Source organism: Pan troglodytes, chromosome 1 (assembly GCF_028858775.2).
Source record: "Pan troglodytes isolate AG18354 chromosome 1, NHGRI_mPanTro3-v2.0_pri, whole genome shotgun sequence".
NCBI lineage: Eukaryota > Metazoa > Chordata > Mammalia > Primates > Hominidae > Pan > Pan troglodytes.
Genome location: NC_072398.2, coordinates 230,776,455 through 230,803,358, shown reverse-complemented (window position 1 = coordinate 230,803,358; position 26,904 = coordinate 230,776,455). Strand labels below are relative to the sequence as shown.

Genomic DNA, 26,904 nt, shown 5'->3' with positions numbered 1-26,904 from the left:
CTCTGGGGGCTCCAGGAGAGGACCCTGTCTGCCTCCCCAGCCCCTGCCAGCTCAGGCATCAGTGGCTGTGGCCGTGTCACCCATCTCTGCCCCCCAGTCCCACGGCGTCTCCCCCATGTCTGCGTCTCCTCTCTCCGCCTCCCTCTCAGGGGGGCAGAGGCCATTGATTCAGGGCCTGCCCAGGGAACCCTGGGTGATGTCACTAGAGATCCTGACGTAACCCCACCTGCAAAGCCCCTTCCTCTAAATAAGGTCACATTCGAGGTTTCAGGGCTAGGATGTGGTTGTCTTTTGGGGGCACCACCAGCCCCCTGCAAGGGGACCCCAAGCACAGAGGCCCTCGTGACCCACGCAAAGCTCTGAAGGACACGGATGGGTAGGGGGACACGTGGCTGGAGGCTCAGGGTTTGAGGCAGAGGGGATCAGACTGTGCCATGGGTCATGCCAGGAGCCCAGGACTCCCAGACCTCGTATCATTAGGTGTTTTAAAGAGAAGGCGAGGGCAGGCCAGGCGCAGTGACTCACGCCTGTAATCCCAGCACTTTGGGAGGCCGAGGCGGGCGGATCACCTGAGGTCAGGAGTTCGAGAGCAGCCTGGCCAACATGATGAAACCCTCTAAAATTAATAATAAATTAATAATAAAATAATTATAATAATATAGAAAATAATATATAAAATAAATATATAAAATATAAAATAAAATAAAAATAAAAAATAAAATTAATATTAAAAATACAAAAATTAGCTGGGCACTGTGGCGGGCACCTGTAATCCCAGCTACTCGGGAGGCTGAGGCAGGAGAATTGCTTGATCCTGGGAGGCGGCAGTTGCAGTGAGCCGAGACCGTACCATTGCACTCCAGCCTGGGCAAAAGAGTGAGACTCCGTATACTGAAAAAAAAAAAGAGAGAGAAGGTGAGGGTTAAACAAAGACACACAGAGATGGAGAAAGGGCAGCTTTACAGCAACACACAGGTACATTGCAAACACCTGCAGAGGCGGGGGACCAGCTGGATGCCAGAGCCCACCACCGCCTACGGGCTGGGGTGCCTATAGGTATGGGTGGGAGCGGCCCGGGCCACACGGCTTCAGGATGAGGCCGTTTGTTTGGCCCTTGTTCCCGCAGAAGGTAATCGTGATGTTCCTCGGTGTTTTTCCCTGCAGAGTGTTCAAGTCAGGTGTCGGGCAGGCTGTTCCTCACGGCCCAAACCCCGCGGAAGGCTTCACTTCGGCCGAGGTCTGTGACACGGCGAGGGGCTTACAGAATGGTGCAGTTTGGACCGACAGATGTGAGTCCCCCTCTGGGGGGCACTCACTTTGTGGAGCCCCCGGTTCCTGTTTGCAGAGGGGGGCACAGTGGCACCTCATCCGCTGTGGAGTGAGAACAGGGACCCGACCACGTGAAGCACAGAGAATGCTCGGGGATCGGCAGCCGTGTATCCGGCCAACATCACCAGGATGCATGCAGAGCCTGGCCCGGGCCAGGTCCTGGGGTGCTGAGCATGGGTGGGGCCTGAGAGACGGCTCAGGGACCATCCTGGGAGGGCCGGGCGGAGGGGCGGCGACTGGGGCTCAGGCCCAGCAGTGACTGGGAGGCAGCTGTGCCCATGAAGCTGTGCCCTTCTCCAGCCTCAGCCCTCAGCCTGGCTTCCCGGGCTGGCCCCGCCGCTCAGCAGCCCCTCCCCATCCTGCGAAAACCCAGGCTCACCTCTGGGCTCCGGCTGGGCGGTGGTTGCCAGGAGACGGTTGCCGGGTCACCACTGTTGTTTCCTGGCCCAGGCTCCCAGGACCTTGTGGGCTGGGCAGGTAAGAAGCGCCGGCGGCCACCAGCTGGGGTCCAGTGGGCTCGGCCCCGCCCTCCTACGCCCTGCCTGCGGGTCCCCTCGGGAGGCTGCCCAGGAGAGGAGGAGGCTGGGGAGGGGACTGGACAGGGATCGGGTAGGGTGGGGCCAGGCTGAGCCTGCTCTGCGGGTCCCGGACCCCAGCGCCACCGTGCGAGAGGCCGGGGTCCAGGCCAGGCCGGGGAACGGTGTGTGTACCCGGTGGGGTGGGAGGGCTGGGCAGCCCTGGGACGAGCTCTGTGGCCTGGGACCAGGTCTGCCTCCGCAGAGCAAGTCCTGGACGGACGGCTGCTTGAGCCCACAGGTCGTGCGTCCTTTGACAGCAGCCTCCGGCCGGGAGGCACCAGCTCTTCGAACAATGTCAGTACCTTCCTAGGGCCCCACGTGGCCAAGCTTGGATTCTGGGGGGAGAACTCGCAGCAGGACACTAACATGTGGTCGCTTTTTGGATGATTTCTTCAGGTTTAAAAGTCTCTTCTGTTCATCCTACCGGGGTGCCGTCTCCTGCCGGTCTTTTCATCTCACCAGGTAAAACGCTTATTTTACAATTTATTGTAAGGTCGTGAACCAAGTTTCCACGCCGCCTTTACCCCGTGTCCCCACCGAGGGGCGTCACGACCGTCCTCCACCCCGGGCGTCCCCGGCTTCCCGAGTCCCACCGCTATAAAGGACGCGTCGGTCAGCATCTGGGAGTGAGACGCTTTCCTTCTGGATTCAGAATCACGTCCGTCAGAGACTCCAAAGCACATTTGCTAGATCGACAGGCGTGAGGAGCCAGCGGCTCCCGGCGCTTGGGAGGCTGCGTCCCACCTGCATTCAGGCCCCGGGTTCACCACACACACAGCGGGCAGCTGCTTAAGAAACCTTTGATTTCAGTCCAGGGGCAGTGGCTCACACCTGTAATCCCAGCACTTAGGGAGGCCGAGGTGGACGGATCACGAGGTCAGGAGTTTGAGACCAGCCTGGTCAACATGGAGAAACCCTGTCTCTACTAAAAATACAAAAATTAGCCGGGCGTGGTAGCAGGCGCCTGTAATCCCAGCTACTCAGGAGGCTGAGGCGGGAGAATTGTTTGAACCTGGGAGGCGGAGGTTACAGTGAGCCGCGATTGCGCCATTGCACTCCAGCCTGGGCGACAGAGTGAGACTTCGTCTAAAAAAATTAAAAAAAAAAAACCTTTAATTTCAATGACAAGAAATAACACCTCACAACTTATTTAGTTATTTGTGAACATCATAAGGACACAAAGTTAGAAAAGCCCAAAGGAGGCCTCAGGCTTACGATGAAATCAGCACCTGGCGGCCTCTTCCAGCTGCTGCTTCTTCTGCAGCAGAAGAGACGGAGGCAGTTTCCTGGGTGGGGGAGGGGGTGCTCTGCTTCCGCTTTCTAACTGCCTGTTTCCAAAAAGCACCTGATGCTGCTGCTTCTGGAGCTTCCAGTGCAGAAATTCCCCGTGGACGGTGAAAGGGGCTTGTCTTCCACACGCTGCCCTGTCCATATCATCCCGGCACGAATGATGTTTGGGGCAGAGCTGCCCGGCCTCCCCGGGTGGTGCCCATTTGTTTTCCTCAGAGTTGGCGATCGCCTTGCTTTTCACATGTGCTTGTGTTCCCGCCTATCCTGAGCTGTCCCTGAGCTCTCTGCCTCCCCCTCACCCCCACAGTCACCATCACCACAGCCCTGCAGACTGCGCAGTGTGTGGCAGGTGCTGTCCTGACATTACATGTGGAAACTCCATCTTTGCAGCAACCCTGCGAGGCTGCTGCTCCCAGCCGCTGAGCAGGTGGAGAGAGGCTGCTGTTGTGCAGGTGGAGAGAGGCTGCCGCCGTGCAGGTGGAGAGAGGCTGCCGCTGTGCCGGTAGAGAGGCTGCTGCTCCCAGCCGCTGTGCAGGTGGAGAGAGGCTGCCGCTGTGCCGGTGGAGAGGCTGACGCTGTGCCGGTGGAGAGGCTGACGCTGTGCAGGTGGAGAGAGGCTGACGCTGTGCAGGTGGAGAGAGGCTGACGCTGTGCAGGTGGAGAGAGGCTGACGCTGTGCAGGTGGAGAGAGGCTGACGCTGTGCAGGTGGAGAGAGGCTGCCGCTGTGCAGGTGGAGAGAGGCTGCCGCTGTGCCGGTGGAGAGGCTGACGCTGTGCAGGTGGAGAGAGGCTGACACTGTGCCAGTGGAGAGGCTGACGCTGTGCAGGTGGAGAGGCTGACGCTGTGCAGGTGGAGAGAGGCTGCCGCTGTGCCTGTGGAGAGGCTGACGCTGTGCAGGTGGAGAGGCTGACGCTGTGCAGGTGGAGAGAGGCTGACGCTGTGCAGGTGGAGAGAGGCTGACGCTGTGCAGGTGGAGAGAGGCTGCCGCTGTGCCTGTGGAGAGGCTGACGCTGTGCAGGTGGAGAGAGGCTGACGCTGTGCAGCTGGAGAGAGGCTGACGCTGTACAGCTGGAGAGGCTGGGGCACACAGTCATCAGGTCAGCTGCAAGCTCACAGCTGCTGCATCTTTTCCCTGACAGCTCACTCCTGTGAGAGTCTTCCAGGCTTCCCGGAGGGACGGATGTCTCCTCACCTTTTCCCACCTCCACACCTTTTCCCACCTCCACACCTGGTAGGCCAGGTATGGAATTCCTGGAATTCCCGGCTGGGAGCCTCCTGGGCCGGTTCCAGCCCTGTGTGTCCCCAGGAAGGCTGGAGGGCTGCTAGTGGCCTCGGTGGGCACCCAGGGCTGGCCAGGACCACACCTCCTTCCTCCGGCTCTGTGCCTGTATCTCCCCGGGCCTCCCCTCTCGCCTGGGGCTCCACGGTGACCCTGCTGCGCGGCACCTCAGATTCACACCCACAGTCCCATCCCCAGGGTTCCCTTCTGGGCAGTTTCCTTGACTTAAATCCCAACCCTGGTGTTGCATTTTTAATTCCCACCGGCTCTTTTGTATTCTCTGTGCCTTTGCTTTAAAAGCACGTGGCTCTCTGAGGGGTCCTGTCTCCACCACCCCAGCCTTTTCCAGGCTGGTTTGTTTCCCTGTTTCTCCACTTTTCTCTTCCTCTGTGTGCGTCTGTGTGTCTGTGTGTCTGTGTGTCTGCATGTCTGCGTGTCTGTGTGTGTCAGCGTCTGTGTGTGTGGGTGTCTGTGTGTCTGTGTGTACGTGTGTGTGTAGACGTGTCTGTGTGGAGGTGTCTGTAGGTGTGTCTGTGCATGTTTATAGGTGTGTGTGTGCATGTCTGTAGGTGTGTCTGTGCATCCGTGTGTCTGTGTGTGTAGGTGTGTGTCTGTGCATCTGTGCAAGTGTAGACATGTCTGTGTGTGTCTGTGTGTAAATGTGTCTGTGTGTCATTCTTTTTTTTTTTGAGACGGAGTCTCGCTCTGTCGCCCAGGCTGGAGTGCAGTGGCACGATCTCAGCTCACTGCAAGCTCCACCTCCCAGGTTCAAGCTATTCTCCTGCCTCAGCCTCTCAAGGAGCTGGGACTACAGGCGCCCACTACCACGCCCGGCTAATTTTTTGCATATTTAGTAGAGACAAGTTTTCACCATATTAGCCAGGATGGTCTCAATCTCCTGACCTCATGATCTGCCCGCCTCAGCCTCCCACAGTGCTGGGATTACAGGTGTGAGCCTCCGCGCCCGGCTGTCCTTGTGTCACTCTTGTTCACACTTGGGAGTCCCTCTGATGATGCCTGTTGGGCCTGGGCAGCCCCTTTGGCTGAGAGTCAGTACTTCAGAGGATCCCCTTCCCCAGCAGGAATCCTGGGTGCTGAGAACCCATGAGAAGGAGCTGAGGTCTCCCATTTAATGCAGTCTCACATGCACACACCTGCTCCGTGCCTGCGCAGGGTCCAGCCTCTTCCAAAAGTCCTCCTGTTCTGGGTGGGGAGGGGTCTCAGGGCTCCTGACTTCTTCCATTCTTGCCCAGCCCACCCTAGGAAGAGGGCGTGAGGCTCTCCCAGACACAGGTGGGGGGCCCAGCCTGTGTTCCGCTCCTCCCTGAGGATGGGCCCCAGTGGCCCCACCCGGCTGGGTCATCATGCAGACGGCTGCCTCAGTTTCCCCGCCTTCCCCTGCCCGTGGGCTTCCTCGTTGTCTCCTTCCCTCCTGTCACTCAGGCGGGACAGGGAGGGGCAGACACAAAGGCCTCGTGCGGGAGAGATTGGTGCCGAGCTCTGCGCCCAGTCTGGAGCCTCAGGCCTACCCCAGCCTTCTCCAGCCTCGGAGCCCCCACAGCCTCTGCCCAACACTGCCGTGTGCTCCCCTGTCTCCTGGGCGAGTTCCTTCAAACCCTTGAAAGCCCTCACCTAAGCCGGGCATGGTGGCTCACACCTGTTATCCCAGCACTTTCAGAGGCCGAGGCAGGCGGATCACCTGAGGTCGGGAGTTTGAGACCAGCCTGACCAACACGGAGAAAACCCATCTCTACTAAAAATGCAAAAAGTTAGCTGGGCATGGTGGCGGGCGCCTGTAGTCCCAGCTACCTGGGAGGCTGAGGCAGGAGAATCACTTGAACCTGGGAGGCAGAGGTTGCAGTGAGCCAAGATCGCCCCATTGCACTCCAGCCTGGGCCACAAGAATGAAGCTCTGTCTCAAAAAAAAAAAAGTTCTCACCTCCCAAGCAGCCCCAAGATGGGTTTGTTTGCTGGAGACAGAGGTAGAAAGATCTGTCGAGGAACTGGCTGAAAATTCCTAAGTTGCAACATGGGAAGGTGTTGCTGGGGACAGTGTCCTGGGGGTCGGGCCTGGCACCCAGGGGCGGCTGCAGAGGAACCCTGATGGCAGGTACCAGGCGGCTGCACACAGCCCACAGCTGGGCTCCGGAGTCAGCAGCGGAGACAGAGGAGACCCCTGCTCAGGCCAGGGAGCCCTCCCACCCTCCATTCTTCAGGCAGGCGCCCCACCCAGCAGGCCTGACGCTGCCCCTCCTTCCAGCCGGCACCCAGGCCGAGCTCAGCCACACCTGAGGAGCCGCTCTGGCCAGGGAGGACGTGCCCGGCAGAGACAGGGTGCAGAGACAGCCTCGCCCCCACACGGCGCCAGGCCCCACAGCTGCCACAGAGACGGGAGCCAGCCGCACGCAGAGGCTCAAGCCCACGGCCCCGGGAGGCGCCATTTCCTGGGCAGGGTGGGCCTGACTGCCTGCTCCATCCAAGCGCTGGGGCCTCGGGCCGCACTGAGGTCCCACAGGCGGGTCAGAGCGGCATCTTCCCTGCAGGGCCCTCGCCCTGGCACCCCCCGGCCAATGGCCCACAGCTGCACCCGGTTCATCCACCGCCGGGGACCACCCACTCGGACCCGAGCCGGCTCCAAGAGGGGCAAGAGGCCAAGGATCCAGCAGAGGCCTCGGGCTCGAGTCTCAGGTGAATAGAGCAGCCCTGGGTGGCCTCCTACCTCTCCAAGGCCAAGGCCTCCCTGGGACGGGTGCCCCATACCCAAGGAAGTCAGTCGGCCTCATGGGGCAGGGGCAGGACCCACACATGGCCATGCCCCGCTGCTCCGAGAGAGGGGCCAGCTGTGGGCGCCGGGCTCTGCAGGCACAGAGGGGAGCTGTCGCGCTCCGCGGCCCAGGGTTCCGCCTGGCTGGCACCACCCCTGGAAGGGCAGCCCCTCGTCTCCCAGCCTGACAATGGCCCCTTGGGTCACCCATGACATCATCATGGACATTGTGACCCCTGCCCTCCAGGGACCATCCCTGCATCACGTCTGCACCCAGCACCGGCCTCACAGCCCGGCCCCTGCCCTGCACCAGGCCACTGCCCTGTTGGTGAGGAGGGTCAGAGGGGCGACCTCCCTGCCCCCTGCTCCAAGCTCCCCACCCCCACCTGGAACCTGCCGGCAGGAAGCCTGGCCCTGGAGGGTGGTCACGGCCCCTCCCCAGGTGTAAGCAGTCCCCAGGCCGCCTGGTGGGGTCAGAGCTCGGGCTGAACTTGAGCCCCAGACAGGCCAGGGGGATTGTCCAGGGTCTTGGAGAAATGGGCTGGGAGCAAACTGGCTGAGCCATGTCCAGGCTGAGTGGGCAGCTCCCGTAGCCACCCCGGTGGGACCCCACCCCGTTCACAGGCCCGGCCCACGAGAGGCCAATGGGGAGCAGTCAGGAGGAGGGACTCCAGTGTCAGCCAAGCCAGCCAGACCACGACGCAGGTGGACACTGTGGGCCGGACCTGGAGGGGGCAGAAAGAGCCTCTGCCACACCCGGACCCCCTGGGCTCCTGAACAGCCACCGGCCTGCAGACTCGGATGACACTAACGCCGCCGGGCCCTCAGCTGCCCTCCTGGAGGGGCTCCTGCTGGGGGGTGGGAAGCCATCACCCCACAGCACCCGGCCTGGGCCCTTCTTCTACATTGGAGGCAGCAACGGGGCCACAATGTGAGTAGCGGCCCTGGGCGCCCGTGGTCCCACTGAATACCCACCGCCTGCTCCCGGGGCCCAGCCCGGCCTCCGCTGGCCGCCCACCATCCCCAACCCCTTGCCTCGGCCCCCAGGTCACCCCCGCCCCCACCCCTCGCAGCATCAGCTCCTACTGCAAAAGCAAGGGCTGGCAGCGCATCCAGGACAGCCGCCGGGGCGACTACACGCTGAAGTGGTGTGAGGTCAAGAGCCGAGACAGCTACGGCAGCTTCCGGGAAGGTAGCGGGAGCCGGCACCAGAGGCGGGCAGCCTGCAGGGGCCTCCTGGGCCGGAGCACAGGGCAGGTTGGAGGGGTGGGGACCGAGGTCCTGCGCTCCCTCCACACGAGCCCTGGCCTCTGACCTCCAGGAGAGCAGCTGCTGTACCAGCTTCCCAACAACAAGCTCCTCACCACCAAGATCGGGCTGCTCAGCACCCTTCGGGGACGGGCACGGGCCATGAGCAAGGCCAGCAAGGTGCCGGGGGGGGCCCAGGCCAGGTGAGTCTGCCCCTGCCCCCGTCCCTGCGCCTGCCCCTACACCTGCCCCTGCCCCTGCCCCTGCACCCGCCCATGCCCCTGCACCCGTCCCTGCCCCTGCACCCGTCCCTGCCCCTGCCCCCATCCCTGCGCCCGCCCCTACGCCTGCCCCTGCCCCCGTCCCTTCGCCCACCCCTGCGCCTGCCCCTGCCCCTGCGCCCGCCCCTGTCCCTGCCCCTGCGCCCGCCCCTGTCCCTGCCCCTGCCCCTCCGCCCGCCCCTGCCCTTGCCCCTGCGCCTGGCCACCCAGGCTCCCAGGCTGGCTCCAGCCCCTGCCCCTGCCCCTGAACCCGCCCCTGCCCCTGCCCCTGGCCACCTGGGCTCCCAGGCTGGCCCCAGCCCCCACCCGTCAGCACCTGCCTCCACCTTCCACCTGTCCTTTAAAGGGCCAAACCCCTGTCCCATAAACCCACCCTCTTCCTGGTGGCTGAACGGGGAAGATCCCACACGTCCCCAACCCACTGGGCCTGACACCCACCCACCTGTCCATCTCACAGACCCACCCAGGTACAACCCACCTGTCAATCTGCCTTCACCCCAAACACCCATCCATCCAAAATCCCACACCGTGCCACCGTCACCTGTGGGTACCCTGAGTGAGGCCGTCCATCGCTCACCCAAGTCTGGGCCATCCATCCTAGCAACTTTGTCCTCCTGCTCCCAGCCCCACCCACTGCCCTTCTATGGACCCACCTATCCCTCCCCACTTCATTTGGCCCAGACATTTTTGCACCAAGCACCCGCCCAGCCAACCGCAGATGCCTCCATCTGCACCCCCCGCCCCTGGTTGCCTGTGACACCAGCTTTACACCATGTCCAGCATCCACTTCCAGCCTAGAGCGACACAGCTGTTTCCCCCAGGCACCACCGTCCACCCAGCCACCTCCTTCCACTACAACTCACAGTCCGCCACTCACCACCCATACCCCATCCCCCAGTCCCCACCTGCTCCAAGCACCATGAGCCGGCCCCTCAGTCCAGGCGCTCTGTCCCCTGGGCTGCAGGCTGGAAAAGGATGCAGCAGCGCCCACCCTGGAGGACCTCCCGTGGACAAGCCCAGGATACCTCAGGCCACAGAGGTAGACTCAGCCCAGCTGTGAGGGGCCCTTCAGACCGAAGTTCAGACCTAAACCTGGTGTCGTCTGAAAAGGAGAAAGCGGGGCGGGGGTCCCACACAAAGGAAAACCACGAGCTAGAGTCAGAGGTTCAGCCAGGCCAGGCCGAGATCCACGCTGACCCGCCAGTGCACACAGAGCTGGGGCAGGGCCAGGGGCTCAGGCCGCGCTCTCCGCCCATCCCAGCCGTGAGGACACTGCCGTGAGCTGGTGGCTCACAAATGGCTGAGACGGTGCCAGCCGGGAGAGCAACCGTGAGGGAAAAAGCAGCCAGCGGGAGGGGCCCGGGTGGGGGTCAGCGGCCAGAAGGATGCAGCCAGCAGCACAGCCCGTTGGGGGGAGGAGGGGCGCTGCAAAGGGGCAGGAAACACAAAGTCCCCACAAGGAGAACGGCCACGGGCGCCAGGTGCCACTGCCCACACTCCCTCCCGCCGGGCCACAGGCTGGGCCTCAAACCGCCCACCCAGCCAGGGGCGAAGGGACAGCAGCTCATCCTCCTGCCTCCCTGCCCTGCAGGGTCCTGAGAATGGAAGAGTTTTTCCCGGAGACCTATCGCCTGGACCTCAAACACGAGAGAGAGGCCTTTTTCACCTTGTTTGATGGTGAGACGCTGCTGGCCGGACACCAGGCTGGCCCTGGGGAGACAGGGTGAGGGCTGGACCATGGCGGGGGCTGATGAGGGCAGGGCTGGGTCTGGAGGGGCTGCGTGGGGCTGGGACGAGACGAGGTGGTCAGGAAGGGGCCAGGGCTGGGCCTGGTCTGGGTGGGGACTGAGGAGTTGGAAAGGGGAGGGTCTGGCCTTCGTGGAGGTTGGGGTATGAGGGCACTGGGGCCAGGGCTGGAGCTTGGTCCGGGTGAGCGTGGTCGAGGCACGGGCAGGAGCTGGGGCCAGGCGTGTGGTTAGGGCAGGGCCAAGGTTGGAATGGCCGGGCCGAGGGTCGCAGCCTGGAGGGGAGGGTCCTGGTCGGGCCCTAGGAGGGGCGTGGCCGGCTTGGGGGGCGGGGCCAGTGGGGGCGGGGCCAGGGGCTCAGGCCGCGCTCTCTGCAGAAACCCAGATATGGATCTGCAAGCCCACAGCCTCCAACCAGGGCAAAGGCATCTTCCTGCTCCGGAACCAGGAGGAAGTTGCCGCCCTGCAGGCCAAGACCCGGAGCATGGAGGACGACCCCATCCACCACAAGACGCCGTTCCGGGGGCCTCAGGCGCGGGTGGTGCAGAGGTGCGGCCGCGGGTGCCCGGAGGGGTGAGGGTCTGGGCTGGCTGACCCTGGCCCCACTGGTGCGGTCAGCAGGGCCGCCGAGGAGCCCTTGGTCGTGGAAAGCAGCCGCACCACCAGCCCCTGTGCAGACCACAGCCGGGCCCCCGTGTAGCCAGCAGAGGGGAGGGGTCACACCAGGCCGGGGTCACACCAGGCCAGGGTCACAGACACGGGATCCAGGGTTGAGGGGTTAGTCAGTTTGTCTTTCAGCTGGGGCCCCCTCTGTCCTGCAGGTGGCCTGGCCTGGGTGGCCTCCCGGCTGCCAGCCCCCCTACTCCCCGGCCCAGCCAGCCAGCTGCAGCCTTCAGGCCTATGGCCAAGCTGACCACTCCTTCCCTGAGTGGGAAAGCTTTCTCCAGAAAGCCCCGCGGCTGCACGAGGCTGAAGGTTTAGACCTGTCAACCTCACCCCCGGCCCTCGTAGAGCCTCACTCTGACCACAGCTGCCGTCCGCCGTCCCCAGCTTCCATTGGCTCCTCCCTCGCGTCCCTCCACCTGGCGAGCTCTCCGCCTAGCACACCCCCTCTGCCTGCTGTGCTCCCTCTGCCTAGTGCCCGCCTGGCGCGCTCCTTCCCTTCCTCTCCAAAGCCACCTTCATGCCCTCCTCCTCCTCCAGGCAGCCCTCCAGGCTCCTACTGCGGTTATGCCCTGGAGCACCCATCAGGGTGCCAGGCCTTTCCTCCCAATTCCCCTGACATATTCAGGCCCAGAAATGCCCCCTTTCCCTGGAGGTCACACCTGGGACAGAGGCGGGGCGCTGAGGAAATGGAACAGGCCCGGGGTGGGGTGTGAGGGGATGCAGGCCAGGCTGGCCCCGTGGCTCAGCCCAGCAGCCCCGACATGGTGCCCCCAGGTACATCCAGAACCCGCTGCTGCTGGACGGGAGAAAGTTTGACGTGCGCTCCTACCTGCTCATTGCCTGCACCACACCCTACATGATCTTCTTTGGCCACGGCTATGCTCGCCTCACCCTTAGCCTCTACGACCCCCATTCCAGCGACCTCAGCGGCCACTTGACCAACCAGGTAAGAGTCTGCCATGGGTGAGGGCCCTCCCTGCAGCCTTGGGATGAGATTAGAGGGAGGTTCTCACTGCTAGGGGGTGCAGAGGGGGTGCAGCTACAGAAGGAGGTGGCCGAGGCCGGGAGGTGTCTCAGGCCTGGAAGTAGCCTGGGCTGCCCCCCGCTGGCAGTGAGCACTGCCTCTCACCTCCCCCTTTTGGCCACGTCAGAAGAAGGGCGTGGTAGGGACCCCGTTAGCTGGTGAAAGGGCTCAGAGCCCTGTAGCCCCCAGCGCGCAGCCTGGCTCCCAAGCCGCAGCTGAGTTTTCTGAGGATGGGGTGCGGGTGGGCGTCGGAACCGAGGGGATTCTGAGGCTGTCAGAGGAGGGGCCCTGTGGGCAGAGGTTTCTGGGGATGGGTCTTCATGGGAGAGTCCAGGGTAGGGGCCTTCTGAGAAGATCTGTGGGGTCCCCACGGCTGAAGGGGGGTCTCAGCAGATGAAGGTTTTTGTGGGAGGGTCTTTGCAGGCAGGTCAGGGTGGGGCCGGGGGAGCAAGGTTAGGGGCGGCTGTCTCAGGGACCCCCAGAGAACAGGCCTTCTAGGTTAGGGGGGTGTTCGCTTGGGGACCCCCGTGAGGACAGGCTCTCCGGACACTCTGGGAGCCAGTCTCCAGGCACCGTGTGCCCCCAGTTCATGCAGAATCCTTCTAGGTTAAGGGGATGTTCTCTTGGGGACCCCCTTGAGGACAGGCTCTCCGGACAGTCTGGGAGCCAGTCTCCAGGCACTGTGTGCCCCCAGTTCATGCAGAAGAAGAGCCCTCTGTACATGCTGCTGAAGGAGGACACGGTGTGGAGCATGGAACACCTCAACCGCTACATCAATGACACGTTCTGGAAGGCCCGGGGCCTCGCCAAGGACTGGGTCTTCACCACCCTCACGGTGCGTCCACTGTGCCCTCCAGTCTGGGAGTGAGATCCCTCGGGGCGGGGGTGTGTGGTCAGGCTGGGCACCAGGCACACAGATGTCTGTGGCGTGCGTGGGCGGCTGCACTAAAGTGTGACCTGACCGTGTGGAACCAAACCCTTCCAGCGTCTCTGCTCACTTAGTTGGCAGTGCCTGTCCCCAGCAGCCAGCAAAGGCCCGGACGGAAAGCCCATTTGGGGGTCTGTCGGCACGAGTCCCGCGGGCAGCCTCGCCGTAGGGTCAGGGGACAGCCGGGGGTCTGTTGGCACGGGTCCCTCTGAGCAGCCTCGCTGTAGGGTCAGGGGACAGCTCGGCTTCAGTGACAGCCACCATGTGAAGAGTCTTTGTTCCTTTCAGATCCTCCACTTGGCAGGCAGGGCCGACAGCAGCCCCCGGGCCAGGTGTCCTGGAGCAGCAGCAGCTGCCCATGCAGGCCCGGACTCTCCCTAGCTAAGGGCCATGTGCAGTGGAGTGTCCTAATTTTGCAGGGTTCCTTTCTGTGGGGTACCTGTGGGGTACTTCAAACAACCCTAGCAGCAAAGGCCCTTGAGCAGCGCGGTGTGAAACTGGGATAAAAACGGGGCTTGGCCGAAGGACTTTTATCTGTCTTGGTCACCCCGGCCAGGCCCCGGAAGCAGCAGCCAGGGATGGTCCTTCCTCACCCACAGGCGCGTGTCACTGTGGCTGGGACGGCAGCGCTCAGAGGAGCCTCCAGTTACTTTCCTCACATCTCCCAAACTCTCTCTTAATTGCGATAATTCACAGAACATAAAATTCACGATCTTAAAGTGTGCAGTTCAGTGGCTTTTAGTATTTCAAAAGTTGTGCAATTATCACCACCAATTCCAGAACATTTCATCACCTCAAAAAAGAAACACTACTAATGAGCCATCACAGCTACATTGCCGGCCATTCCTGGTCACCGCTGATGGACCTTCTCTCTCTCTCCTGTCTCCTTTCTCTTACCGTGGTGTTTTCAGGGTTCATCCACGTAGTTCACGTATCCTTTTATTTTCTTTTTTTTTTTTTTGAGACAGAGGCTCGCTCTGTCATCCAGGCTGGAGTGCAGTGACGTGATTCTTGGCTCACTACAAGCTCTGCCTCCCGGGTTCACGCCATTCTCCTGCCTCAGCCTCCCGAGTAGCTGGGACTACAGGTGCCCGCCACCACGCCTGGCTAATTTTTTGTATTTTTAGTGGAGACGGGGTTTCACCGTGTTAGCCAGGATGGTCTCGATCTCCTGACCTCGTGATCCGCCCGCCTCCGCCTCCCAAAGTGCTGGGATTATAGGCGTGAGCCACCACGCCCGGCCAAAAGTTCTTTACATATTCTAAACACTAGGCCTTTATCAGACATATGATTTGCCAATATTTTTCTGGAATATTGTGGCTGTCTTTTCACTTTCTTGATAATGTCCTTTGACCACAAAAGCTTTTAGTTTTGATGAAATCCAATTTATCCATTTTTTTCCTTTGGTTACTCATGCTTTTAGTATCATATCTAAAAATCCATTGTGCCAGGTGCGGTGACTCACGCCTGTAATCCCAGCACTTTGGGAGGCCATGGTTGGTAGATCACCTGAGGTCAGGAGTTCAAGACCAGCCTGACCAATATGGTGAAACCCCATCTCTACTAAAAATATGAAAATTAGCCAGGCATGGTGGTGGGTGCTTGTAGTCTCAGCTACTTGGGAGGCTGAGAGAGAAGAATTGCTTGAACCCGGGAGGTGGAGGTAGCTGTGAGCCAAGATCGTGCCATTGCACTCTAGCCTGGGCAACAGAGCAAGACTCCATCTCAAAAAATAAAAATAAAAAAATAAAAATCCATTGCACTTTGGGAGGCTGAGACAGGTGGATCATCTGAGGTCAGGAGTTTGAGACCAGCCTGGCCAATGTGGAGAAACCCCATCTCTACTAAAAATACAAAAATTAGCTGGGTGTGGTGGCGTGCACCTGTAGTCGCAGCTACTCAAGAGGCTGAGGCAAGAGAATCACTTGAACCTGGGAGGCAGAGGTTGCAGTGAGTGGAGATCGCACTGCTGCACTCCAGCCTGGGTGATAGAGCAAGACTCCATCCCAAAAAAAAAAAAAAAATTGCCAAATCCAGCAGAGTGAAAATTACACTTATGTTTCTTTCTAAAATGGTATAGTTTTAGCTCTTACATTTAGGTCTTGGATCCATTTTCAGTTAATTTTTGTGTATGGTGTGAGTTAGGGATCCAACAGCATTCTCTTGCATGTGGCTATCCAGTTATCCCAGCACCATTTGTTGAAGAGACTATTCTTTCCCCCATGGAATGGTCCTGGCATAGTATCAAAAACCAATTGACCAGAGCTGCAAGTGTTTATTTTTGGACTCTCAGATCCATTCCATTAGTGTATATGTCTGTCTTTATGCCAGTACCACATGGTTTTGATTGCTGTAGCTTTGTAGTAAGTCCTGAAATTGGGATATGTGAGTCTTTCAATATTGTTCTTTTTCAAGATTATTTTGGCTATTCAGGGGCCCCTTACAATTCCAGAATTCCATATGAATTTTAAGATTGGCTTTTCCATTTCTGGGGAAAAAGTCCAATGAAATTTTTTTTTTTTTTTTTGAGACAGAGTCTCGTTCTGTTGCCCAGGCTGGAGTGCAGTGGGGCAATCTCGGCTCACTGCAGCCTCGCCTCCCAGGTTCAAGTGATTCTCCTGCCTCAGCCTCCCTAGTAGATGGGATTACAGGCACCCACCACCACACTCGGCTAATTTTTGTATTTTTAGCAGAGACCAGGTTTCACTGTGTTGGCCAGGCTGATCTTGAACTCCTGACCTCAGGCGATCTGCCCACCTCAGCGTCTCAAAGTGCTGGGATTACAGGTGTGAGCCACCGCACCCAGCCTCATCGAAATTTTAATAGGCGTTGCATTGAATCTGTAAGTCACGTAGCAGGGGCATCTTGACAATATTTAGTCTTCCGATCCATGAATATACGTTGTCTTTCCATTTTTCTAGGTCTTCTTCCATTTCTTTCAGCAATGTTTTCTAGTTTTCAGCATACAAGTCTGTCACCTACGGTAAATATTATTCTAGGTATTTTATTATTTTGACACTTGTGAATAAAATTATTTTTTAAATTTCCTTTTTGGATTGTCCATTGCTAGTGTATAAAAATAAAACTGATTTTTGTGTGTTGATCTTGTATCCTTCAACTTTGCTGAATTCACTTATTAGCTCCGTGTGTGTGTGCATTCTTCGAGATTTTTATATAAGGATCATGTCTTCTGGAATAGAAACAGCTTTACCTCTTCCTTTCAAATTTATATGCATTTTATTTGTTTTCTTACATATTGCTGGCTACTTCCAGAACAATGTTGAATAGCAGTAGCAAAAGCAGTCATCCTTGTTTGTTCCTGATCTGAGGAGGAAGGCCGTGGGTTTCTCATAAATGCCCTCGTCAGGTTGAGGAAGTTCCCTTCTATTCCTAATTGGTTAAGTGTTTTTTGTTAATATCCTAGAAGGATGTTGAAATCTGTCAAATGCTTTTTCTGTCTCCACTGAGAGATGAGCGTGTCTTATTTCCCCTTCATTCTATTAATGTGTTGTATCGCACTGATTAACTTTCATATGACAAACCCCGCTCGGTGATGGTATAGAACCATTTAAATTTAAATATGCTGTTGGATTTGGTTTGCTAATATTTTAATGAGGATTTTTGTTTCTGTGCTTATAAGCAATACTGGTCTGTAGTGTTCTTTTCTCGAATGTCTTTGCCTGGGTGGTATTAAGGTAACCCTGGCCTCACAGCATGTTAGGATGCATTCTTTCCTCTTTTATTTTTGGAGTCTTTGTGAAGGATTGCTGTTAATTCTTTGTTGGAAATAATTCACCAGTAAAGCCACCTGGGTTTTTCTTTGTGGGAAAGTTTATTATTATTATTACTAATACTGCTGCAATCTTTACTTGTTATAGGTCCATCCAGATTTTCTAATCTTTAGTCTGCTTTATTTTGCTAAGAATTTGTCCATTTCACCAGGCGCAGTGGCTCATGCCTGTAATCCCAGCACTTTGGGAGGCCAAGGAAGGTGGATCATGAGGTCAGGAGATCGAGACCATCCTGGTTAACACGGTGAAACCCCGTCTCTACTAAAAATACAAAAAATTAGCCGGGCGCGGTGGCAGGCACCTGTAGTCCCAGCTACTCGGGAGGCTGAGGCAGGAGAATGGCGTGAACCCAGGAGGCGGAGCTTGCAGTGAGCCGAGATCGCACCACTGCACTCCAGCCTGGGGGACAGAGCGAGACCCCGTCTCAAAAAAAAAAAAAATTTGTCCATTTCTTCTAGGTTATCTAATTTGTTTAGTGTACATAGTATTCCCTTGTCATCCTTTTAATCAATATAAAGTCTTTTTCCCCTGATTTTAGTAATTTGATTCTTCTCTCCTTTTTTTTTTTTCTTTTTGGTCAGTTTCTCTAAGCCCTTATCAATTTTGTTGATCTTTTCAATGAACCAACTCCTGGTTTCACTGATTTTCTCTACTGTTTTCTATTCCATTTATTTCCACTCTATCTTTATTATTTCCTTCTTACTACTTGCCTTGGGTTTAGTTTGCTCTTCTTTTACTAATTTTTTTTTTTTTTTTTTTTTGAGATGGAGTCTTGCTCTGTCACCCAAGCTGGAGTGCAGTGGCACGATTTCAGCTCACTGCAACCTCTGCCTCCCGGGTTCAAATGATTCTCCTGCCTCAGCTTCCCGAGTAGCTGGGACTATAGGCACGTGACACCACTCCCAGCTAATTTTTTTGTATTTCTAATGGAGATGGGGTTTCACCATGCTGGCCAGGCTGGTCTCAAACTCTCTTTTTCTAATTTCTTAAGGTCAAAAGTTAGGTTATGATTTCAGTTTTTTCTTCTTGCTTAAGGTAGGTGCTTAGTGCTATACATTTTCCTCTGACCACCACTTTTGCTGCATCCATAAGATTTTGCGTGTTGTCTTCATTTTCATTTGTCTCAAAGTATTTTTATTTTTATATTTTATTTTATTTGAGATGGAGTTTCACTCTTGTCACCTAGGCTGGAGTGTAATGGCACAATCTCGGCTCACTGCAACCTCCGCCTCCCGGGTTCAAGCGATTCTCCTGCCTCAGCCTCCCGAGTAGCTGGGATTACAGGCACCTGCCACCACGCCTGGCTGATTTTGTTTGTATTATTAGTAGAGATGGGGTTTCACCATGTTGGCCAGGCTGGTCTTGAACTCCTGACCTCAGGTGATCCGCCTGCCAAAGTGCTGGGATTATAGGCGTGAGCCATGATGCTCAGCTGCAAAGTATTTTAAATTTCCTTTGTAAGCTTTTCTTTGACCCATTGGTTGCTTAAGGGCCTGTTATTTAACTTCCACATATTTGTGATTTTTCCAATTTTCCTTCTGTTATTGACTTCTAATTTCATTCCATTGTGTCAGAGAACATACTTTATAATTTCAACCCTTTAAAAATTATTGAAAAATTATTGGAGCTGGTGTGTCGGCACATACCTGTAATTCCAGCTACTCAGGAGGCTGAGATGGAAACATTGCTTAAGCCCAGGAGTTTGAGTCCAGCCTGGGCAACACAGCAAAACCCCATCTTTAAAAAAACAACAAACTTACTATTCATTAAGTGGATCATTAAAAAACAAAAACGAAAAACACTTGAAACTTGTTTATGTCCCAGCATATGGTCTATCCTGGAGAATATCCATGTGCACTGGAGAAGGAGGTGTATCCTGCTTTTGGGTGTAGTGTTCTGTAGATGTCTGTGCCAAGACCAGCTCGGTCGGGGAGACCCTAACCCGGCGGCACTAGAGGAATTAAAGACGCACACACAGAAATACAGAGGTGTGAAGTGGGAAATCAGGGGCCTCACAACCTTCAGAGCTGAGAGCCCTGAACAGAGATTTACCCACATATTTATTAACAGCAAACCAGGCATAGCATTGTTTCTATAGATATTAAATTAACTAAAAGTATCCTTTACGGGAAACGAAGGGATGGGCCAAATTAAAGGAATAGGTTGGGCTAGTAAACTGCAGCAGGAACACGCCCTTAAGACACAGATGGCTCCTGCTATTGTTTGTGGCTTAAGAACGCCTTTCAGCGGTTTTCCGCCCTGGGCGGGCCAGGTGTTCCTTGCCCTCATTCCCGTCAACCCACAACCTCCCAGCGTGGGCGTTAGGGCCATTGTGAACATGTCACAGTGCTGCAGAGATTTGTTTATGGCCAGTCTTGGGGCCAGTTTATGGCCAGATTTTGGGGGGGGCCTGCTCCCAACATGTCTGTTAGGTCTGTTTGGTTTATAATGTTGTTCGAGTCTTCTATTTACTCGTTAATCTTCTGTCTCTGTATTGAAAGCGGGATATTCAGTTGTCTACTTCTCCCTTCAGATCTGTCAGTTTTTTGTACATTTTGAGGCTCTGTTGTTGGGTGCGTGTATGTTTATGATTATTAGATCTTCTTGGTTTATCGTTATAAAAATTTTCCTTTAATCTGCAATAATAATTTTTGTGTAAAGTCTATTTTCTGTGATATGAGTGTAGACACTCCAGTTGGTATAAGTGTAGACACTCCACTTGATATGAATGTAGACACTCCAGTTGGTATGAGTGTAGACACTCCAGTTCGTATCAGTGTAGACACTCCAGTTGATATCAGTGTAGACACTCCAGTTGGTATGAGTGTAGACACTCCAGTTCGTATCAGTGTAGACACTCCAGTTGGTATGAGTGTAGACACTCCAGTTGGTATGAGTGTGGACACTCCAGTTGATATCAGTGTAGACACTCCAGTTGATATCAGTGTAGACACTCCAGTTGGTATGAGTGTAGACACTCCAGTTCTACTTTGGTTACCGTGTGTGGTACATCTTTTTCCATCCCTTTACTTTCCACCTATTTTTGTCTCTGAAACTAAAGTATCTTTTGTAGATGGTATATCATGTTTTTTTAACAAACTCCATCAATGTCTATTAATTGGAAAGTTTAATTCACTTACATTTAATATAATTACTGATAAGGGGCCGGGCACGGTGGCTCACGCCTGTAATGCCAGCACTTTGGGAGGCCAAGGCAGGTGGATCACAAGGTCAGGAGATTGAGACCATCCTGGCTAACACAGTGAAACCCCGTCTCTACTAAAAATACAAAACATTAGCCAGGCGTGGTGGCGAGCAACTGTAGTCCCAGCTGCTCGGGAGGCTGAGGCAGGAGAATGGCGTGAACCCAGGAGGCGGAGCTTGCAGTGAGCCAAGATTGCGCCATTGCACTCCAGCCTGGGTGACAGAGCGAGACTCCGTCTCAAAAAATAATAATAACAATAATTACTGATAAGGTAGGATTTACATATGCTATTTTGTTATTTGTTTTCTATGTTTTATGTCTTTTTTTGTTCCTCAGGTTCTCCATTACTGCCTCCTATTGTTTTAGAGAGATATTTTCTAGTGTAGCTTTTTTTTTTTGAAACGGAGTTTCGCTCTTGTTGGCCAGGCTGAAGTGCAGTGGCGTGATCTCGGCTCACTGCCGCCCCCGCCTCCCGGATTCAAGCAATTCTCCTGCCTCAGCCTCCCTAGTAGCTGGGATTACAGGCGCATGCCACCACACCCGGCTAATTTTTTGTATTTTTAGTAGAGACGGGGTTTCACTATGTTGGCCAGGCTGGTCTCAAACTGCTGACCTCAGGTGATCTACCCGCCTCAGCTTCCCAGGGTGCTGGGATTACAGGCGTGAGCCACCACGCCTGGCTTAGTGTAGCATTTTAATTACCTTGTCATTTATTTTACTATATGTTTTTGAGTTATTTTAGTGGTTGTCCTGAGGATTACCATTAATATTGTATCTTAATTTACTACAATTAGGGTGAGTGTGGTGGCTTATGCCTGTAATCCCAGTGCTTTGGGAGGCTGAGGCAAGAAGATCATATGAGGCCAGGCATTTGAAAGCAGCCTGGGCAACATAGTGAGACCCCATCTCTAAAAAACAAAATTAGCTCAGCATGGGAGTGTGCACCTGTAGTCCTCCTAGCTATTTAGGGGGCTGAGATGGGAGGATCACTTGAGCCCAGGAGGTCAAGGCTGCAGTGAGCCACAATCAAACCACATTACCCCAGCCTAGGCGACAGAACAAGACCCTGTTTCTAAAATAAAAAATGTTTTAAAATAAACAATTCAGTTTTTTATTAATACCAAGTTAATTTCAAAAGCATACAAAAACACAAACACTCCTCCTACACAGCCCCACCCCTCTCATGCTGTTGTCACAAATTACAGCTCAGTATATTTGTGTCCGTCAACATGGATTCATAATTATTGTTGTATACAGTTGTCTTTTAGGACAAAACAATCACATACAAAAAATACATGTATGCTGTCTCTTATATTTAATTACACAATGACCTTTTCTGGGGCTCTTTATTTCCTCCTGTGAGTTCCAGTTACTGTCTAGTGTCTTTTCATTTCAGCCTGAAGGACGGTAGGGCGGGTCTACCTTTGTTTATCTGGGAATGTCTTAATCTCCCCTTCATTTTTGAAGCAGCTTTTGCTAGATGTAGAATTTTTGGTCAACAGTATTTTTACTTTTGGGAATTTGTGCTATCCTACTGCCTGCCCACCTCACAACCTCTAATGAGAAACTGGCTGTTCATCTTTCTGTGGATGCCTCATACATAACGAGCGGCTTCTCTCCTGCTGATTTCGACGTTCTCTGTCTTTTGGAAGTTTGCTGATGAGGTGGTGGATCTCTGAGTTTATCCTACTTTGAGTTCATTGAGCTTCTTGAATGTGTAGATTGTTTTTCATTAAACTGGGAAGTTTTCTGCCATTATTTTTTCAAATATTGTTTCTGCTCCTTTCTCTTCTCTCCTTCTGGGACTCCCATTACGCATATGTTGGTCCATTTGACAGTGTCCCACCCACAAGTCTCTGAGGCTTTATTTTTCTTCCCTCTCTCTCTCTTTCTTTCATTTTTTGTTTTGAGACAGGGTTTCTGTCACCCAAGATGGAGTGCAGTGGTGCAATCTCAGCTCACTGCAGCCTCCTCCTTCTGGGCTCAAGCAATCCTCTGGCCTACCAGCCTCCCAAGTAGCTGGGACTACAGGCACGCACCACCACATCTGGCTAATTTTTGTATATTTAGTAAAGACGAGGTTTCACAATGTTGGCCAGGCTGGTCTAAAACTCCTGACCTCAAGCGATCCCCCTGCCTTGGCCTCCCAAAGTGCTGGGATTACAGGTGTGAAGCCACTGCACCCGGCCTCCTTTTTCTTTCTGTTCCTCAGACTAAATAATCTCAATTGGCCTATCTGCAAACAATTCAAATCTGCTGTTGAGCACTTCTAGTGCATGTTTTATTTGTTCTACTTTTGTTCTACTTTTCAACTTCAGAATTTCTATTTGATTCTCTTTTATAATTTTTCTCTCTTCACCGGTATTCTCTATTATTTGATAAGACATCATCGTCATTTTTTTTTTTTTTTTTTTAGTTTTAGTAGAGGCAGGGTTTCACCATGTTGGCAAGGCTTGTCTCGAACTCCTGACCTCAGGTGATCCACCCACCTCAGCCTCCCAAAGTGCTGGGATTACAGACGTGAGCCACTGTGCCCGGCCCATACTTCTTTTTTTTAGACAGTCTCACTGTGTCACCCAGGCTAGAGTGCAGTGGCACAATCTCAGCTCACCACAGCCTCTGCCTCTTGGGCTCAAGCAGTCCTCCCACCTCAGCCTCCCAAGTAGGTGGGACTACAGGCATACACCACCACGCTTAGCTAATTTTGCTAATTTTTTGGTAGAGACAAGGGCTCCCTATATTGCCCAGGCTGATCTCAGACTCCTGAGCTCAAGCGATCCTCCTGCCTCAGCCTCCCAAAGTGCTGGGACTACAGGTGTGAGCCATGCGCCCGACCAATTTGTGTATTTTTAGTAGAGATGGGGTCTCACCATGTTGGCCAGGCTGGTCTCAAACTCCTGAGCTCAAGCGATCCTCCTGCCTCAGCCTCCCAAAGTGCTGGGACTAGAGGTGTGAGCCACGCACCCGACCAATTTGTGTATTTTTAGTAGAGATGGGGTCTCACCATGTTGGCCAGGCTGGTCTCAAACTCCTGAGCTCAAGCAATCCTCCTGCCTCAGCCTCCCAAAGTGCTGGGACTACAGGTGTGAGCCACGTGCCTGGCCCTCACACTTTCTGTTAGTCCTTTCAAATGGGATCTTCCAAGGAACTACTAGACATAAGAAAACAAATAATGACAATTTTTTTAAATAAATGAGGTCTATTTTGCTATCTCCAGTTCTGGGGACGCACACTGTTGGTTTTTTGAGGCAACCATTGAGCTGGGGAGCAGAGGATGAAACCAGAGCACGTTAAAATACAACATAATTCACAGTTCTTACCAAGATTCGAGATTTTACATATCCCATTTGCTATCCGTCTCTTCTGCTCAAGGGCAGAGATTTCCTGTGAGTTTTCCTCACTCTCGTATCTCCAGTGCCTGACACAGGACAGGAGCTGCACGAGTTTGTTGAGTTTCTGGCTGTGAACCTGTGAGGCTGAGTGCACGAACGTGTGGGCAGGTGTGGCTGTACAGGTGCGGGTTCAGATGGGAGTGCAGGTGAGGGATGTGGCTGTGGCTGTTCAGACCTGGGGTGTGATCAGGGCCTACGGGCTGCAGCCAGGATGCCTCCCTGCCTCCCTGCAGAAGCGGATGCAGCAGATCATGGCCCACTGCTTTCTGGCCGCCAAGCCCAAGCTGGACTGCAAGCTGGGTTACTTTGACCTCATTGGCTGTGACTTCCTGATTGATGACAACTTCAAGGTGCTGTCCTGGGCGGCGGGGGGCACAGTAGACAGATGCAAGGAGGCAGGGGCCATCTGTACACCCTGACCACACTGGCAGGCCCCAGGCAGAATCTGCAGTCAGCCCCCACCCTGCCTGCATGCAGCCCTGGGGATGGGTGTATCCATGAGGCTCACCCCCTGTGCAGCTAGGATGGAACTGCACCCCCTCCTCAGAGCAGCCCCCTCAGGCCAGAGCTTCAGACCCTCAGAGCTTCAGTGGACAAACAGGGGAGCAAGGCTATAGGAAGGAAGCAATCTCCCAGAGCCATCTGTCTGAATGAGGACCAGGGCCTCTGCCTCCTGCTGGCCCAGTGGGCTCGGGGTGAGGAGGGACTGACTGGCGTCTGGGGCAGGTATGGCTGCTGGAGATGAATTCTAACCCAGCCCTGCACACCAACTGCAAGGTCCTGAAGGATGTCATCCCAGGTGTGGTCATCGAGACCCTGGGTGAGCCTCCAGGCCCCCACCCCACACCCCCACAACCTGCCCAGTCTTGAATGCCTACCTGCCCTCTTCCCAAGTTCAGACCCCCACAGATGGGGCTCTTCCACCTCCCGAGGGCCTGTGTGGCAGCGCCGCCCCCTGCCCCAACCTTCCTCACACCTCAGCCCACCTGGGTCCCACCCCTCACACCCTCCCCACCCCCTCCAGCCCCAGCCTCTGCCCCCCACTCACCCTCTCTCCCCCACCCGCACCAGACCTGGTGCTCGAGACCTTCCGGAAGAGCCTGCGCGGCCAGAAGATGTTGCCTCTGCTGTCCCAGCGCCGCTTCGTGCTCCTGCACAACGGTGAGGCCGACCCGTGGCCGCACCTGGGGGGCTCGTGCAGCCTCCGCCGCCGGCCGCCCCCGCCCACCCGCCAGGCCAAGTCCTCCGGGCCACCCATGCCGCATGCCCCAGACCAGCCGGGCGCCCGCAGGCCTGTGCCACCTCCCTTGGTGCCGCAGCGTCCCCGGCCGCCCGGCCCCGACCTGGACAGCGCCCACGATGGGGAGCCCCAGGCCCCGGGCACGGAGCAGTCGGGCGCAGGCAACAGGCACCCGGCGCAAGAGCCTTCCCCGGGGACAGCCAAGGAGGAACGCGAGGAGCCTGAGAACGCGAGGCCCTAAGGGCAGCCACCCGCGCCCCGCGCCCCAGCCGCGCTGCCTGCCCTCAGGGACCTATAAAGCCCACTTTGTTACAAACACAGTCTCTGCAGCAGTCCTGTCACCTCAGCGCCCCTGAGCCCATGCCCACCGGGGTCACCCGCACCACACCAGCACTGGCCTGAAAGATGCTCCCCTGGGACTTCCCCAGGCCCCACTAGCCCCCAGTCCATGGCTGGGCCCTGTCCCTGGGGAGACTGTGCTGAGGGAGGGGTCTCCGCGGCTGGGCCCAGTCCTGGGGGGCTGTTCTGAGGGAGGGGGTTCCCCACGGCTGGTCTATACTCCCTCCCGGGCTGCCCCATCCTGGGCTCCCACCCACCACCCTGTGCCCCTCAGCACCTGGGCCCTCCTGCAGCCCTGTGACCCCACGGCCCCCATGGCCTGGCCGGTGATCCACCATTGCCTGGCATCCCCAGGAAGGGTCTGAACCCCTCTGGAGCTCCAAAGGAGGAGCCCCTTGAGCCCAGGATTGCTGCCGTGGGCACCCACAGAGCTCACCCCAGCCCGCCCGGCACAGAACCTTCCTGGGCCTTCAAGCCCCAAGCCTGGCGCTCCAGCTCCCTGAGCCCCCAACCTTCCTGCAGTGGCCCCAGGACTTAGCCAGGGGTGAGGGGCACAGGGCAGCTAGCCCCAACAAGAGGGTCCCACAGAAGACACGCTAAGCCCACACTGGCCAGGCCCTGGTCAGCCCTGTGTAGCCGCTGACGGTTCTGTTCCCCATGGGTCTGGGGGTTTGCGAGGACAGCTCTGGCGTCCCGGGGCCTCTGAGGCGTCCACACTACCCACCCCCTCACTCACCTCCCACCCGGAGAGCTAAAGTGTATGGGCCTCTTCCCAATGGCTGGCTCAAGGCCTCTGTGCCCCCCAAGTCGAGACCAGAGGATCGGGGGGCCCCGCCCCCAGGCCCACCCCCCACATGCCCTGCCTCCGACTCCACACGGTCACGGCCAAGTCGCCGGTCCCTCCTCCTGCCCTGCTCCGCAGCCACGGGGGACTGAGGGGCCAGCAGAGTCTGCTTTGGCCACGTGGCCACCCTGCGCTCCACAGGGACGGCAGCTCCATTCCCTGGGACTCGGCAGCCCCGGCACTGCTAGAAGGCACCGTCGGCTGTGGTCTCTGGCCAGCACAGCAGGTGGGGCACAGCCAGGGCGCCAGGAAGAGGAGAAGGCAGGACAGAGGGAACTGGGGACCACAGAGGCCAAAGGAGGCCCCAGGTCTCAGAGCCAGTGAGGAACCACCCCAGGCCAGGGTCAGCCCCCACCAACATGGTCCTTTCGCTGGGGCCTGGAGTGGGGGTTCCCAGGTGAGGGGCTGGGAACACACCTGTCATTGTGATGGGGTCCCCAGTCCCCTCCCAGCAGGTCTGCTGGACCCTCTGGGGGCCAAGGGCAGCAGCGGCCTGTTCTGCAGCCTACTGAGGCCAGGGAGGGGTGAAGCAGGAGGGGCCTGGGAGGGGTGAAGCCTCCATGGCTGGCCAAGCACCCAGGACTTGGTTAATCCACACCTGCTCTTAGGGGTCAGGGCCACACTGCCTGACGGCTTCCAAGGCCACTAATGGCCACATCACCTCAGGGTCCTCCCGACGCTGCCCTCTGCTCTTGCTACCCTGATGCCCCTGGGGCCCCTGTGCCCTGCGGCCTCTGCCCTCGGCTCTGCCCCACATGCCTGGTGCTGTGTCATGCCATGATCCCAGGTCAGGACTACATCCCCCGGTGACGTTGGAACCGTCCAGCTCCCCTCCCTGTGACGCGTGTGGTTACACCCCCAGGCTCAGGGGCCCCACGATGTCAGCAGAGGTCACCTGAGCCCGAGGGGACAATGGAACCTTTGCCGCCCCTGGGCCCTGACTGGATGTGTCACCACCAG

The 26,904-nt window shown here is 56.2% G+C and overlaps 1 protein-coding gene and 1 pseudogene across 12 annotated transcripts; one reads left to right on the top strand and one right to left on the bottom strand.

Annotated features, from left to right (window-relative positions):
* The first annotated feature begins 872 nt into the window (after positions 1-872).
* On the top strand, positions 873-25,077 carry TTLL10 (tubulin tyrosine ligase like 10). Of its 12 annotated transcripts, XM_063787633.1 has the most exons (17): positions 873-1,806; positions 2,165-2,201; positions 2,304-2,369; positions 6,738-6,930; positions 7,021-7,165; positions 7,489-7,569; positions 7,866-8,172; positions 8,315-8,433; positions 8,563-8,692; positions 9,735-9,809; positions 10,362-10,447; positions 10,893-11,064; positions 11,956-12,127; positions 12,900-13,040; positions 23,755-23,871; positions 24,248-24,341; positions 24,593-25,077. In XM_063787633.1, the coding sequence occupies exons 1-17, from the start codon at positions 1,608-1,610 to the stop codon at positions 25,000-25,002; spliced, it is 2,544 nt and encodes an 847-aa protein (XP_063643703.1). In that variant the 5' UTR covers positions 873-1,607; the 3' UTR covers positions 25,003-25,077. The 12 variants fall into 12 exon arrangements, with proteins under 12 accessions (XP_063643703.1, XP_024212231.2, XP_054517556.1 ...); XM_024356463.3 differs by having other exon boundaries at positions 6,738-7,165; positions 24,299-24,341; XM_054661581.2 differs by having other exon boundaries at positions 2,096-2,201; positions 6,738-7,165.
* On the bottom strand, positions 3,421-7,570 carry LOC112209149 (fibrous sheath CABYR-binding protein-like; annotated as a pseudogene).
* Positions 25,078-26,904: the final 1,827 nt, after the last annotated feature.

What these genes read in the sequence shown, in the direction of transcription:
- TTLL10 (XM_054661581.2), top strand. Translation starts at nt 1,608, where the DNA reads ATGAAGCTGTGCCCTTCTCCAGCCTCAGCCCTCAGCCTGGCTTCCCGG. An exon ending in GGACCTTGTGGGCTGGGCAG is followed by an intron (nt 1,807 to 2,095) that starts GTAAGAAGCGCC and finishes GCCTGGGACCAG; the next exon opens with GTCTGCCTCCGCAGAGCAAG. An exon ending in TGTGGTCATCGAGACCCTGG is followed by an intron (nt 24,342 to 24,592) that starts GTGAGCCTCCAG and finishes CACCCGCACCAG; the next exon opens with ACCTGGTGCTCGAGACCTTC.